This window comes from Micropterus salmoides, unplaced genomic scaffold (genome assembly GCF_014851395.1).
Source record: "Micropterus salmoides isolate LMB-PRFRI ecotype aquatic unplaced genomic scaffold, ASM1485139v1 Ms_hic_scaffold_10, whole genome shotgun sequence".
In the NCBI taxonomy this organism is placed as follows: Eukaryota; Metazoa; Chordata; class Actinopteri; order Centrarchiformes; family Centrarchidae; genus Micropterus; species Micropterus salmoides.
In genome coordinates, this window is record NW_024040041.1 from 8,193,686 (window position 1) to 8,207,006 (window position 13,321).

General features: G+C 42.1%; 1 protein-coding gene across 3 annotated transcripts in view; it reads left to right on the plus strand.

Moving 5' to 3' along the window:
• Positions 1-400: 400 nt before the first annotated feature.
• The window catches only part of LOC119883384 (microtubule-associated serine/threonine-protein kinase 1-like), a 49,356-nt gene continuing 36,435 nt past the window's right edge, over positions 401-13,321 (plus strand). Inside the window, exons 1-2 of one of the 3 annotated variants that reach the window (XM_038694009.1) lie at positions 401-1,294; positions 8,744-8,775. In XM_038694009.1, the coding sequence (XP_038549937.1) occupies positions 1,256-1,294; positions 8,744-8,775 (71 nt within the window). In that variant the 5' untranslated portion in view covers positions 401-1,255. Of the gene's footprint in view, positions 1,295-8,743; positions 8,776-11,686; positions 11,842-13,321 lie in introns of those variants that run through there. The other 2 variants (XM_038694017.1, XM_038694024.1) reach the window with 2 other exon arrangements.

Below are 13,321 nucleotides of genomic sequence, written 5' to 3' on the forward strand. Positions count from 1 at the left end.
TCAATGACTGACATAACTGTAGGTTACAGTTTGGGGAAAGTTGGTCTATGCCTATATGCAAAAATGTGTGCTAATTCACGCCTACTGTGAGTCCTGTGTCGCTGTCTGTGGTGCTGAATGAAGCTCCAATCGGCCTCTCTACACACAATAGGCTACACATCAGTGCTGTCTGAAAACCTTGGATGTCCAAAATGTAAGCCGGGACTATCTAACCTATGTTCAGGGCTTGGACATAATATAAAGGCAGCTGCAGTCTCTACATACAGTCCTGGTGTGTTTAAAAAGCACTAAACATACCGGCCTGAACTGAGATTCGCATGAACCCATGTAGTGCGGGTCGTACCGTTGGATGCTCCTTCATTCATCTGAGGACAGACACTCCACTTGTGCGTGTAGGAGGAGGGGCGAGAGGGAATCCCAGGAAGGGGTTACAAATATCGCGTTGCTGCTGTCGCCCCGTCCAGTCACCAGTTTCATAGGAAATGAAGGTTGAGGAGCGACGAACGGATGCATGAAACGGACAAGAGTTTCAACTTTCTGTGTTTTTGATGAGGGACGATGTTTACGGGACAAGACAGGCTCCTCCGCGGCGAATCAGCGGCAATGTCAGCCCGCCCGAGGAGCCCAAGGATGAAGCGCGTCTCAGAGCAGCCTCACTCAACTCCGGTGCAATAGTGTGTAAAATAATCGCCTGGTTGTTTTCTCCTGCGCTGAGCTTTTGAACGCGTTGTCCTTTGTAACCAAATGTGGGAAGAAACTCACGTCTGTTCGGGGGGATGTTGTGAAAAAACAGAAGAACTTGGGTTCAGTATCGGCTCGGCTGATCCTACACATTGTGTTTTGCAGTGATTGTTCAGGCCTCCAGTCGCTCGACTGGACAGCATCGAAACGCAGAAAACCCTCTGGCAAAATGTCAAGGGTGCTCCGAGAAGGAGCGCAGACCGCATGACTGGCACCACTGAGGCACAGGACACAGGTCAGAAGTGGGGCTGAGAGAACCGCTGTCGTTGTTTTTTAATTCTTAAACAAACACAATGGGACTGCTTGACATTTGTGCATTTTCCTGGGCTTCTTCGACGTGACACCGGACTCCCTGTGTGTGTGTCTCTTTGGCTCCGAGTGCGCCTGGACGCTGCTGTGCAGTTCGGTGGATGCAGCAGTCCTGCTGGATCCGAACACAGATTAGTGAGGGGTCAACAGATAGTTTCAGTGAGGGGAAATCCCCGCCAGGAGCCCCGCCGGTCTTCATTACGCCATGGATGACTCGGGGATAATAAGGCGCCGGAGGCTGCAGGTGAGCTGTGTGGCCGTACAGCAGGCTGGACATCATCACCCTGTGATGTGTCTCTTCCTCTGCTAAAAATCTTCCCTATTGTTTCTAGGCCACACATTTAGACACCAACCCATTACAGCACTTATGCACTTGACAAGTTGCTGTAATTTTTGTATTGTTTGTATTTTATGGCTTCAGCATTACAGTAGGAGTCCTTACTGTTACAAGTGCAGCCTATCAGTGTAATGTACTTACAGGCCTCAGTATATCCTGACAACATTTCCAAAGAGACTTCTAAGATGATTTACCTAATAGTCTAGCCTCATTGTATGTGTTAGCTCTTATACTGACACTGAAAATGAATGGAGCTGTATATAAGAGTACATCAATAGTACACTTTACTTTGATACACTATCCAAACATGTATTGCAGTTAAACATTATTTTCACAATTGATTAGCCCGCTGATTATTTTGTTGAATATTAAGTTAGTTCTGAAAAACACCAGAAAATAGTGACAAGTGAACATTAGGTAATGTCTTCAAAGTCTTTGTTCAACCAACTGTCAAAAGCCAGAGATATAGTGCACTATTGTAAGACGGCAAAAGTGGCAAATCTTCACATTGGAGAAGCTGGAGCCAGCAAGGGTTTGGCCTTTTTGCAAAACAAAAACTTGACTTACTGGTTATTTGATTATTGAAATAGCCACCCATTAATTTTCTGACTAACTGATTAATTAGGCCTTTAGGTTTCAACTCTTTGCTGTGATGTTCACCTATCAGCACTAAAGCTAATTTTATTTAGTTTAGCTTATGCAGGCTATACAGACTCTTTGGCCTAAGGTTGGTAATGAATTGTAACTCATGCATGCTGATGTCATGTGTTCAAATGACTGTGTTCATCCATTATGAAGCAGCCTGCTTAACCACTGGTCATACACCCCCCTCCACCTTGGTGTGATTCAGTCAAGTGAACTGAGCAGAGATGAGCAGCCTGCAGGCCGGGCGGAGAGCAGCCTCTTGTGGGTGTGCATTTATTTAATATGGTGGTTGTATTGCCAAAAAAAAAGAAGTAGAATTGCCAGCGAGTGCTCTGAATTGCACCTCTGAGCGGCACAGAGGCAAATAGACCCTGTTGCTGTAAAAAGAGAGAGGGAAAAGGGTGTAAGGGAATCAAGGGAGGATTAGTAGTGAGGTGTGCTGATGTTTTCATGTCTCATCATCCCCACCGCTCAGCTCACTGCTCTGCTGCTCTGATGTATGACAGGAGCTGTAAGGGAATTAATCATCGTAGAGTTAGACTCACAAAGTCGCTGGCATTTTATAGATATAGGCAGGCCAGCTGAATTATTTGCTGTATGTCATTGTGTGTGTGTATGTGTGTGAGAGAGAGTGTGTGTGTGTACGGTGTAGACTTTTCGTTTAAGGGATGTGTGCCTTTAGCTTGCTCGTGTGTATGTTTATATAATTGTGTGTTGATGTGTGATTGGCTCTGCGTGTCCTATTCAGCTGCCTTGTTACTCCCCTGGGTCTCATCATTCCAACCGTCACTCTCAATCTCTAAAACACCCCCCCAACACATACACACACACACACACACACACACACACACAAAATCATTCTCTCAACACCATATGGTGACACACCCCGTTCTCCTGCAGTCAGGGTCAGGGGTCACACCCATGATGCATTGCTTCAACATGACCAACATGTAATGAACATCTATGTGCCTGCTGCTCTCTGTGACACTGCATTTGGCTGAGCTATTGAACTGTCAGTTGTAGATGTCTTGCTGTATTTGATGCTTTGTTGATGCTTGTGTGTTGTTCCTCAAATGTAAGTTGCTTTGGATAAAAGCGTCTGCCAAATGAGTAAACGTAATGTACCTATTAGCCTATGAAATACCATACAAAGAAAATACTTAGAAATAGTAACAAGTTATTATTTATTATTATTGCTACAAAACCATGTGTCAAATTTTACTAAAATTTGAATCCTCTACACTTTTTTTGTATGGAAATACTATAAAGATTATGCAGCTACTGTGCAAATGTTTATTTTTTATGGAACAATTTTGGACATATTTGTGGAAACAGTGTCTAAGCTTCAGGCCTCTGGATGTGCTTCCCTTGACTCGCTGTCAGCTTGTGTGGTGCGCTGTCGACTGGAGCATGTCATAGCCTTGTAGCCTATAGGCTAGCCAATGAATGTTGATACAAGTTGTCCCTTTTACAACAAGCCCACATAATGTCAGCAATCAACTGCTAGGGGTTTAAACTGTCTGTCCCTTTACAACATTCAGCATTTGGAAGGACCCATCATGCAATTAAATTTGTAGTCCACTTAGAAAGTAGGGACCTGCAAGCTAGGCTAACTAGCTTCCATTTTCTGAGTGGTTAGCTTAGCATGCTTGCATTAGCACTGATTTCCACAAGTAGTTGTTTTTTGTTTTATATGAACACCTGATGAGTCATCGGCAACTTCTGCTCACTCAGTGTGGTGTTCAATCCACATTATACAAAGGACCATGTCTATCTAGTGTTAGCTGTCTCTCTTTCATGGGCTGTGGTGACCTCAACACTATGCATGTTCACCACTAATTCGAATTAAACCACAGAATAACGTACGGACTGATACAGTTTTGACCAAAGATATACACAAGTCAAAGCAAACTACAGTATTGATTTTTAGCAAAATGTACTTAATTTCAGTTCAACTTCAAGTTTAGCATACACAAGCTTTCTTCACCTGTCATTGTTACCACAGGCATGTCATTCACACATTATCAATAAAATAAACGGCTGCACAAAAATAAACAGTACCAGACCATCCAGTATGGCACACATGCCTCATCCCCACCCATCAGCCCCTCTGCTTTTTCCATCTGTCAAACCGAGTTTGTCAGTCACTGCTGTAGATGACGACTGGCCCCTTCACTGTCTCTTGACAGCAGGACACTCCTTAATTGATCCCTGTTGTTCTTCTCCGGGCCCACTCCCCACCATCTTTCTTGTGCAGTGTGTCCACAAAATGACTGGACTGGCTGGCTCATCCTGACAGAGCAGCAATGTGCTTTATAGGCATTCATTCCTGCATGCAAGATGACTTGAAGGACGCAACAGTAAAGGACCTTTTTAGAGGTTTGTATGTGCCAGGAGACAGAATTCACTGGACTATGGTTTACTGCCTGCATCGAAATGTTTACCCTCTGGCTTTTTGAATGACCGACTGAATAGATGGATGGAGGGACGATGGTTTTGACTCACTGGTTAGCAAGCTGACTTCATTTTGCTGAAGAGCTAAAGAAAAGAATCTTTGAAAAATCACATTATCATAAATTTTAATCTAACATCCGTCCAGACAACAAAAGATATATGTTTGCATTAAAATTATGCAAATAATTAATAAATAAATGTAGCAAAATAACATGAATTTCAACATCCTTTCATGTACATATCTGTACATTCTTGCCTAAGATTGAACTAACAAATGATGCATCGAGACAATGACTCAAAACACCCCCCTCCACCCACACATACACACACACACACACACACACACACACACACCCATAGTGCGTATACATTGGATAAGTGCTACAGCTGAACCATATAACAAGGTTATTTGTTGTCAGAGTGAACATGCTTTGACAGAAATAGGCCATCTGTAGGTTAGATACTAAAAAGCACAACATTAATCTGTATCTGTGAGCACTTGAAGTCATCTTAAAGCAAAATGCTCATACATAATCCATTAACATAAAAGACACAATCACCCTGCAGTGAGAGCATTTGATTTGAATTTGATTTCTTAGACGTTTGCACAGTCTCCTTTTATTTTAACATAAGCACATACACTCTGTGTGATAGGGACTGAAGGGGTTCAGAATATCGTCTATAAGCTCAAATTTCAGCTCCCTCCCCCAGAGGACGAAGCTAAACCTGGATAAAAAAAGAGCATCCGTTTCCTGTCAGAGAAGAGAGCAAATATAGTGTGGAAATGTGTTGCTTTCTAATCTGTGATCGATGGGCATGTCATGTTTGTGACAGAGCCTCCCATCTGTTGTCAGTCACCCTTCACCACCGCCAGACTTCATTAGCGGGACTCGGAGAGCATTTAGCTCTAAACCTGCAACGCATCAGCCTCAGCCACCATGCTTTTTTAAACAATCTCTTTTACATGCTGTGACGTGGGAAATGCGCCCATGCAATGAGCAACAAGCGTGGCATTCTAACACACTAATTATACCACAGGAGAATCAAGTCACAGAAAATGCAGGCTTCCTCCTGGATAATATTTCCTTAATGATATATTGTTTGCTTATTCTGTACTTTGTGGAAATGTTGAGACTGTGAGTCACAAAGGCAGGTTTGGAAGCAGATTGGTATGCTGGTCTCCTGGCACAATGACCACAGACAAAGTCTTGATTGGAATTTGGAAATTAGTTGTCCCTGTCTGACCTTTTTTTTTTTACAAATTAAAGTCAAATACGCAGATGCTTTATAAGAATTATAAGATGTAAATTAGGGTGTCACAGGACCGCTTTAATGGAATTTTTACTGGGTTAATAAAGGACGAGTCACTTGAGGATTTAATAATAAGCACAGGGCTATAATCTACAGTCCTGTAGATTGACGGCATAGTTTAGACTTTAGTTATAATTCTGCATTTGCAACTATTTTCTTGTTTACTGTGTGCAACCCTGAACCAGGGAAAGATATCATGTGAGAACTGAAGATGGATACATGATATTCGTTGTGTCTGTTTATTATTTCAGGCACCTGTAGAGATGGCTGCACTTTGTTTAATGTGCCAACTGGTTCTTTTTATTGTCTAGACATGCCTGAACATTAATGAGCCCCTCTGAGGGACATCAGATAGACAGCAAGCAGATGTTCACAGGTCTGGATTCAGACACAAAAGAGGTATAGCAGTCTGCTGTGTTCAGCTAAAACGTTTAATGCATTTGGACTTTTGTACTAAAAGGACTATTTATGCAAAACTGTCATGTTTTATATGAGTGTGACACTTGAGGCAGTGAGGTTGAGGTTGTGACACAACAGCCAGCATGATGGCACTAGAGGAAAAGTCAGGAGATCACCAAAGTCAGTTGGATTCATCCTCTGGACACATCAAAAGTCTGTACAAAACATCACGGTAATCTATCCAGTAGTTGTTGAGCTGTCAGTCTGGACTGAAGTGGTGGACTGACCAACAGACCGACTTTGCCATTGCCAGGACTACGCTCCTCGTAAAATTACACATGGTGTGAATTTAATTGAGTGATTGTAATATTTTTTGATTCATGCTTTATTTATATACAAAATTCAATCCTGGCAGTGTAGAGGAGGTTTGAAACATCACGTAGCATTTCATAATGGTAAATTTTATTTACTGAAAATATTACCAATCCAATACACCAAATATGATAAAATCTAAATAATAATAGATTTAAAAAAAATTTGTGGTCCGAAATATCTTCCGGGGGAGGTTATGTGAAGGATGAGGCTTTATGTGGTCAATAGTACACTGGATAGTACACTACTGCTCTGTAATGTCACCGACTGCCGGGTCTAGTCAGGGCTTGTTTGTATAGTTAACCCTCCTCCTCACTTAGAAGCCTTTCTTGATCCCTCTTGCTCTTGTAAGCCATCTTCCCAGCTCTGACAGCTCAGGGTCAATTAGCCTGATCAATGAAGGACAAAGTGAGGAGGGATCAATAGGTTGAATATTCATTTGTCCTTGTAAAGAGGGATTTGTCTCTGTTAACACACAAACCCTTGGGACATGTATTCCAAAGGCTGTGTAGCCTGTGACTGGCTAATGTCCCTGAGGTGAAGAGAAGGTGAGATTGTATTTTTCTTATTGGTTGAGGGTTTTCCACGCCGTGTGGTATATTGTGGCACCTCACTACTCAGCTTTCTCCTCTGGGAGTACTTGTTACCTGTGACATGGATGTTAGCCGTATGAATGGTGACTGACATAAAGACGCTCTGCTGTGCTGGAGGTTTGTCCTTGTAACTCGGAGCTTACAGGCAGCCACAGTATACTACATATTTTGTGCTTCACAGGAGATCAGGAGCAGCAGGTCCACACACATACATGCTCACTCTCGCACACACACAAAATCTTTATCTGAAGGTTAACCTAATAATTGCGTTGACTGTAGTTAGAAGGCGGTCGATGCGATGCTAACAACATTACCCTGCATGTGACGAGAGAAGGTGTGAAGCGGCTAATGCATTAATTGCATTGGCTACCGCCCCCCCCCAGGCTCAAGGCTAAGGCTGTGGGCTTGAAAACACAACACCCCCGCCCAACCATCTACTCCACCCTTGTTTACACCATCTCTCTCTATCTTAGTGTGCACGGTTTTGTTCAGAGCCAGGCTGTGCTGGCATGAGATCTGGCTCTGATCTCACTGTTTTCATTCTGCGCAGTGAGTGTCTCGCTGCTGCTTCAGCCCAATGTACTCTGTCCATCTGGACTCAAGAGATGGGAGGCTAGAAGGAGAGAGAGGGGAGGGTGGAGGGTCCCTGGCTCAGTGGCAGAAAGGAACAGACTCACTGGTTTGAAAACAAACACAGTTAACCAGGACAAGTTCAAGTCGCATGTATTACCTTGTTAGTGTGGATTTGCAGTCGGGTGACTCCTCAAGGGCCCACTGGATAGCCCCACCTTGCTTAGTTACTGCTACGTCTGTCAAACCCCTCGAAATTTGTAGTCAATTTAGAAACAGTGTGTCTTTCATTTCAAGCAGATGTGGACAAAAGCAGACATCTCATTTCAAGTCGGAGAGCGTAGATTTTGTCATCTGAACTGTGCTAACGTTATGTCCATGGGTTGGTTGAAAAGGGAATGTCCAGCTGACTGGGGTTAAAACAAGAACCCTGTTAAAGGGGTGTTAACATTGCACTTGATGGCTTCATACATGAAAGAATGCTAAATATCTGAAGCTAAAGCTACATGTCCTAGGCAAAAAGTCAGCACAACCATTGCTCTTGTATTGAAGTGTGGAGCTAGTTAGTGTTATTATTATTATTATTGAGTCAAATTTTAAGGTACAGGGCACAAGGTAGATTTATTTGTCACATTAAAACAACAACAAAAAGGTTGCAAAGTGAAATTGACTTTGTAACTCCCTTCTGCGATGTAGCAGACAATGTACAGTAACATAAAAGAAATTATAAAAATGGTAAACAGAAATAAACTATATTCAATGGAGCAGTGCTGAGGAGGAATTTGAATTTAAGATATCTTGGGAGAAAGAGCTGCTATGCATTCTGGTGGTGCAGCAGCAGAAACACATATTTTAAAGACCAATTTAATAGTCATGGGGTGTACTACCCCAGTATGTTATAATGTCTCCTGTTGCTCCAGAAGAGTGTATAAATAGCATGTTTTGAAAGTGTATATTTTAATTTCTCTGTACCTGATCTCTGTATTGTTCTTTTTGTTTGTCTTTCTTCCAGAAGGATTTGCCTCTGCCTCGCAAGAACAGCAGGTGAGTGTTACCTTTGTTCATCCTCCCTCTTTCTTCTCTTCTCTCTGGGGAGAGACCTGGTCTCTCAATGTAGAAAAACAATCACACCAAGAGAAGCTGCTGAACGAGATTGTCGTGTTGTGTTTTGAAAGCTCTGTGGACGCTTGAGTGGTGCTTGTGGTGTGAAGTGTGTGGTCCTTGTGTGAATGAGGAGGAGGTCGGCTGGGGGGATGCTGGGAGCCTGTCGGAGTATGATTAAGGCCAGCTGGGAGCCCTGGAGGCTGTCCATGGTGCTGAAAGCCATTCTGGCTTTTTCCAGTCACTCAGTTACACGCTCTTTATCTCCCCTCCCCTCCTATTGCTTGGCTATTAATCTGTTTCTATTCTGCTATCATTTTCACCCTTTGGCTTTCCAGCTCCACTCTACATATCCCTCTTTTCTAAATTCCATCTCTTGCTCTTCGTTCTATCTCTCTCTTACACCCTTGGAGTTTAGTTTGTCTGGTTGTTAGTTTATCAGTATCTTTAGCGAACAAAGCCACACACATAGTGATTGAAATGCAATTAAGAACTCAACTCCTTCCCTCTCCTGTAGTTTTGTGCTTTCTCGTCCCTCTCTTCTCTCCTCCTATCGCTTTCTGCAGGTGTTTCTAGCAGCAGAGCCGAAGAGTCTGGATCTGTAGTTGCGGGCTTCCTGCTGCCCCATGTTCCTGCTCGACACCCATTGCTACAATTATTCCTACTAGTCCAGTTATTATTTTCATATTGTGTTGAGCTACTTCTCTCCCTCTCTGGCTCCCCTTACTCCTCCCTCCACCAACCGGTTGAGTCAAGGTTTCTACCTCCTAAAAGGGAGTTATTCCTGGACTTTGTTGCCAAGTGCTTTCTCATGGTGGGAATTGCTGGTCTCTGTTATTAATATTATTAAGAGTACGGTCTAGACCTGCTCTACATACAAAGTAAAATGAGATAACTTGTGTTATGAATTGGGGCTATAGAAATAAAATTCAATTGAATTGAATAAAAAAAAAACACACAATAGAGTAAGATGGTAAATCACTCACACATTCAGTAAAACATACAGCACAATTAAATGACTCACAACAAAACAAAATAAGTACTATAGCACAGGAACAAGAAGAGTTTTCACCAGAAACATTTCATATTCTACTACTGTTATTCTACTATATTTATCTGACAGCTGTTTTCTAGTTGCTTTGCACATAAAGATTTTAAATAAAAACAAGTTATTAGTTAATAGAATATAACCCCCTTTTATAGATTAAACTACTGAACAGTATGAATAGTAGTTAATAGTGGCTTCACCTCCATTTGGTACACTGCAAAATACTGCCTACACAATAATCAATCAATAATAAATATCCAATATATAATAAAATAACACTCTCGTCATTTTGCTGCATTATGAGTATATACTTTTGATACTTCAAGTACTTTTTATATTAACAATAGATTATATGAATGTGAAAAGGGTTGGGGGGCTTAGGGGTATGGTTAGACCAAAAACAGAGCTGAGCGTGAATATTAGACTTCATTGTCAGGTGGCCAGAAACAGGACTCCAACTAATAGACAAATGCAGCTTTAAGTAAAAGGTTCACCACATTTACGCTTTAGAGGTGTTGGTAGGGTGATGTTGTTCGGACAGAGTCAGGCTAGGTGTTTCCCCCCGTCTCCAGTCTTTATGCTAAGTTAACATCCAGCTGCTGGCAGTAGCTTCATAGTTCCTGTACAGACATGAGAGTGGTATTTGTCTTCTTATCTAACTCTCGGCAAGAAATCGAGTAAGCCTTATTTCCTAACATTTCAAACTGTTTCTTTAAGAAAAAAAAAACATATAAATACTTCTTATCAGCATGATGTTTAGGTTATTAGGAAGAGATTATTAAATAAGACCATTAGTGTGTTAACAAGGCTCTTAAGGTGTGTCATTATAATCTCTTTGCTCTACTGAGTAAGAGTAAATCTCTTTGTGCGTGAGGGTTGTTGTTTGTGTGTGTGTAAGTGGTCAAAGCCCACTACCTCTGTCTCCTCCCTCTCCTCTTGTCCCCATTCCCATTCCCCTGCCCTATCCATCTTCTCTATGCTGCCCCCCTCATCCCAAGTCATCACGGTTAATCAAACATGAAATGAAGCCTCGGACCAACTCTTGTTTGTGTTCTCCTATCCATCTCACTGGTGTCTTTCACTCTCCACCGGAACTTCCCATTTCTATCATAATGACCCTCTCTCTTGAGACAGCTTCCATTTGGATTCAGTCTGTCTCTTTTGAAACACACACACACACACACACACACACGTTATCAGCCCCACTATCTATTATAGATGAGCTCGGTGGAGCTGGCTTCACATTCAATCTGCCTACTGAACGCATTCATGGGTAAACACAGCCATTCAGGGTACGTGTGTTGTTGCGTGGCATACATCAGTTATGCTTTTTTAAATCTTTGATTCTATTAACTTATGTAACAGTCCACATGACCTTGTCCTTTAGTCATATCTTCAGTCTCTGCTGAGGTAAATTAACCTCCCTTTGCGCTCTGTTTCCCTCTGCTTCTATCATTCATGGTGTCCATGGCCTGCAGTAAGAGCTTTTAACTTCCCATCAGTTTCTTCCAGTGCACAGACATTGAGAGCAAAGAATAAAGAGGACAACACAAACCCCAAATAAGTCAAAAGATTATTAGACTTTGTACCATGGCACATTAGCCTTAAGAAAATGACCCACAATCTCCTGCTGCATTTTGTTGATTGCATTTTAAAACACGGTCCCACCCTATCTGCCTCCCTCCCTCCCCCTCCCTTTCTCCCCCTCTCCCCCTCTCCCCCTCTCCCTCTCCCTCTCCCTCTCCCTCTCCCTCTTCCTCTCCCTCTCCTTTGGTACTTGCCCACACTTGATACACAGACAATGGCGCACATCTAAAGGTTGTAGGAGCTACGGTAAGCGTTGTACTGCGATGTGCGGCTTTCTGACTGCTGTCCTTCACCGCTCATCTGTTTCTGCTGCTCCTGTTGCTCAGAGCTACGCCTAGATACCCAGCAAGCAACATGTTCCGACGCACTAAAAGGTACAACAAGAGACGCAGAGGGTAGTGATGATAAGATGATTCATGATGACTATTCTGTGATGTGAGGTGTGGCAGTCCCTCTGATGCTCAGTCCTTTCTCTGCGTGAGTCTACAGTATCTGCAGTATACATTACAGACAGGCTCGCACTGGCAGTGTGAGTAGTGTGTAGGGTCACTGTTTGTGTGTGAGCCTGTGTATCTAACTTGGTTTTAGATGTCTGCTGAGTGGGCATGTTGAGAGTGATGTTAGTATATTACAGGATACAGAAAAACGGTCTTGCAGCTTGTGCGTAGGTCAGATTAAAGGCCCAGCAAAGGGTGCAATGTGAAAACTTTGTTGAAGTTGAATTGTATGCAATCATGGTATGCTGTTTAAGTGATATGTGTCTAAATTAATTAAAGCACTTGAGCTGATTCGTTTTTGTTTCAAGATAGTCTGTAAACCCATGCAGACATTTATGTGATTACTTTTTAGCCATGCTAGCAGCGCTGCTCTGGACGGCGATTGCTCTACCACTTTGGTCCAGATTGAAATATCTCATGAACTATTTCATGAATTGAAATGTCTCCAGAGGATGTAATGACATTGCTGATCCCCTGATTGTTCCTCCAGCACCATCATCAGGTTGACATTTGTGGTTTTGAGTGCAATGTCTCGACAGATATTGGATGGATTACCATGAGATGCAGTACAGACATTCATGATGCGCAGAGGAGGAGGTCAATTTGGTTGTATTTAGCTCAAAGCACTGCTGTGCCTAAGTACAGCCTCGCAGAGCAGCTAACATGGATGTAGAGTCTTAGTGTTGTTATATAACAGTTCAAATTTGGGAATTTGTAGGATGTGTTTAGGTTCTGATACATAAACACTTAATTAATTTTACATAATTCTCATTGTGAAGCACAACCATTTTATGGCATATGATACAGTTAAAAGTCAAATTTCCAGAAATCATACATTACATAATTATCACGAAAATGTTAATAAAATCTGTAAATATGGCCAAGAAATAAACTGAGCAACATATGGATGCATGAAAATGAACCTTGAGATTGAAATTTCAAAACATCTTTAGCCCTAGTTATGGTTTTGTTGCCCCTGATGTGACTGTAACTTCAAGTTATTGAAAAGCGGCATCTCTAAATCATTTCCAGACCTGTGGGTAGACCGTCTGAACGGATCAATCAATCAGTGATTACATTAGCAAAAGATGAGACAGACAGAACCAAAAGTCTGATTCACTGATAGTAAGAGATGTGTTTCTGAAGTTGGATGATCAGGTGGGTTAGTTGTGGGAAATTTTTACCCAGCTGAAGTTCCCTACCAGCTATAGTTGCAACTGCATTTTGATGTTACTGTAAAGCAAGGCAACTAAAAAGATAATTTCCCTGCAGGGATTAAAACAATATCACATCATCACATTTCTATATTATGGGCACCATTTTCATTTGTGCTTATAATTAACACTTTTAATCACTC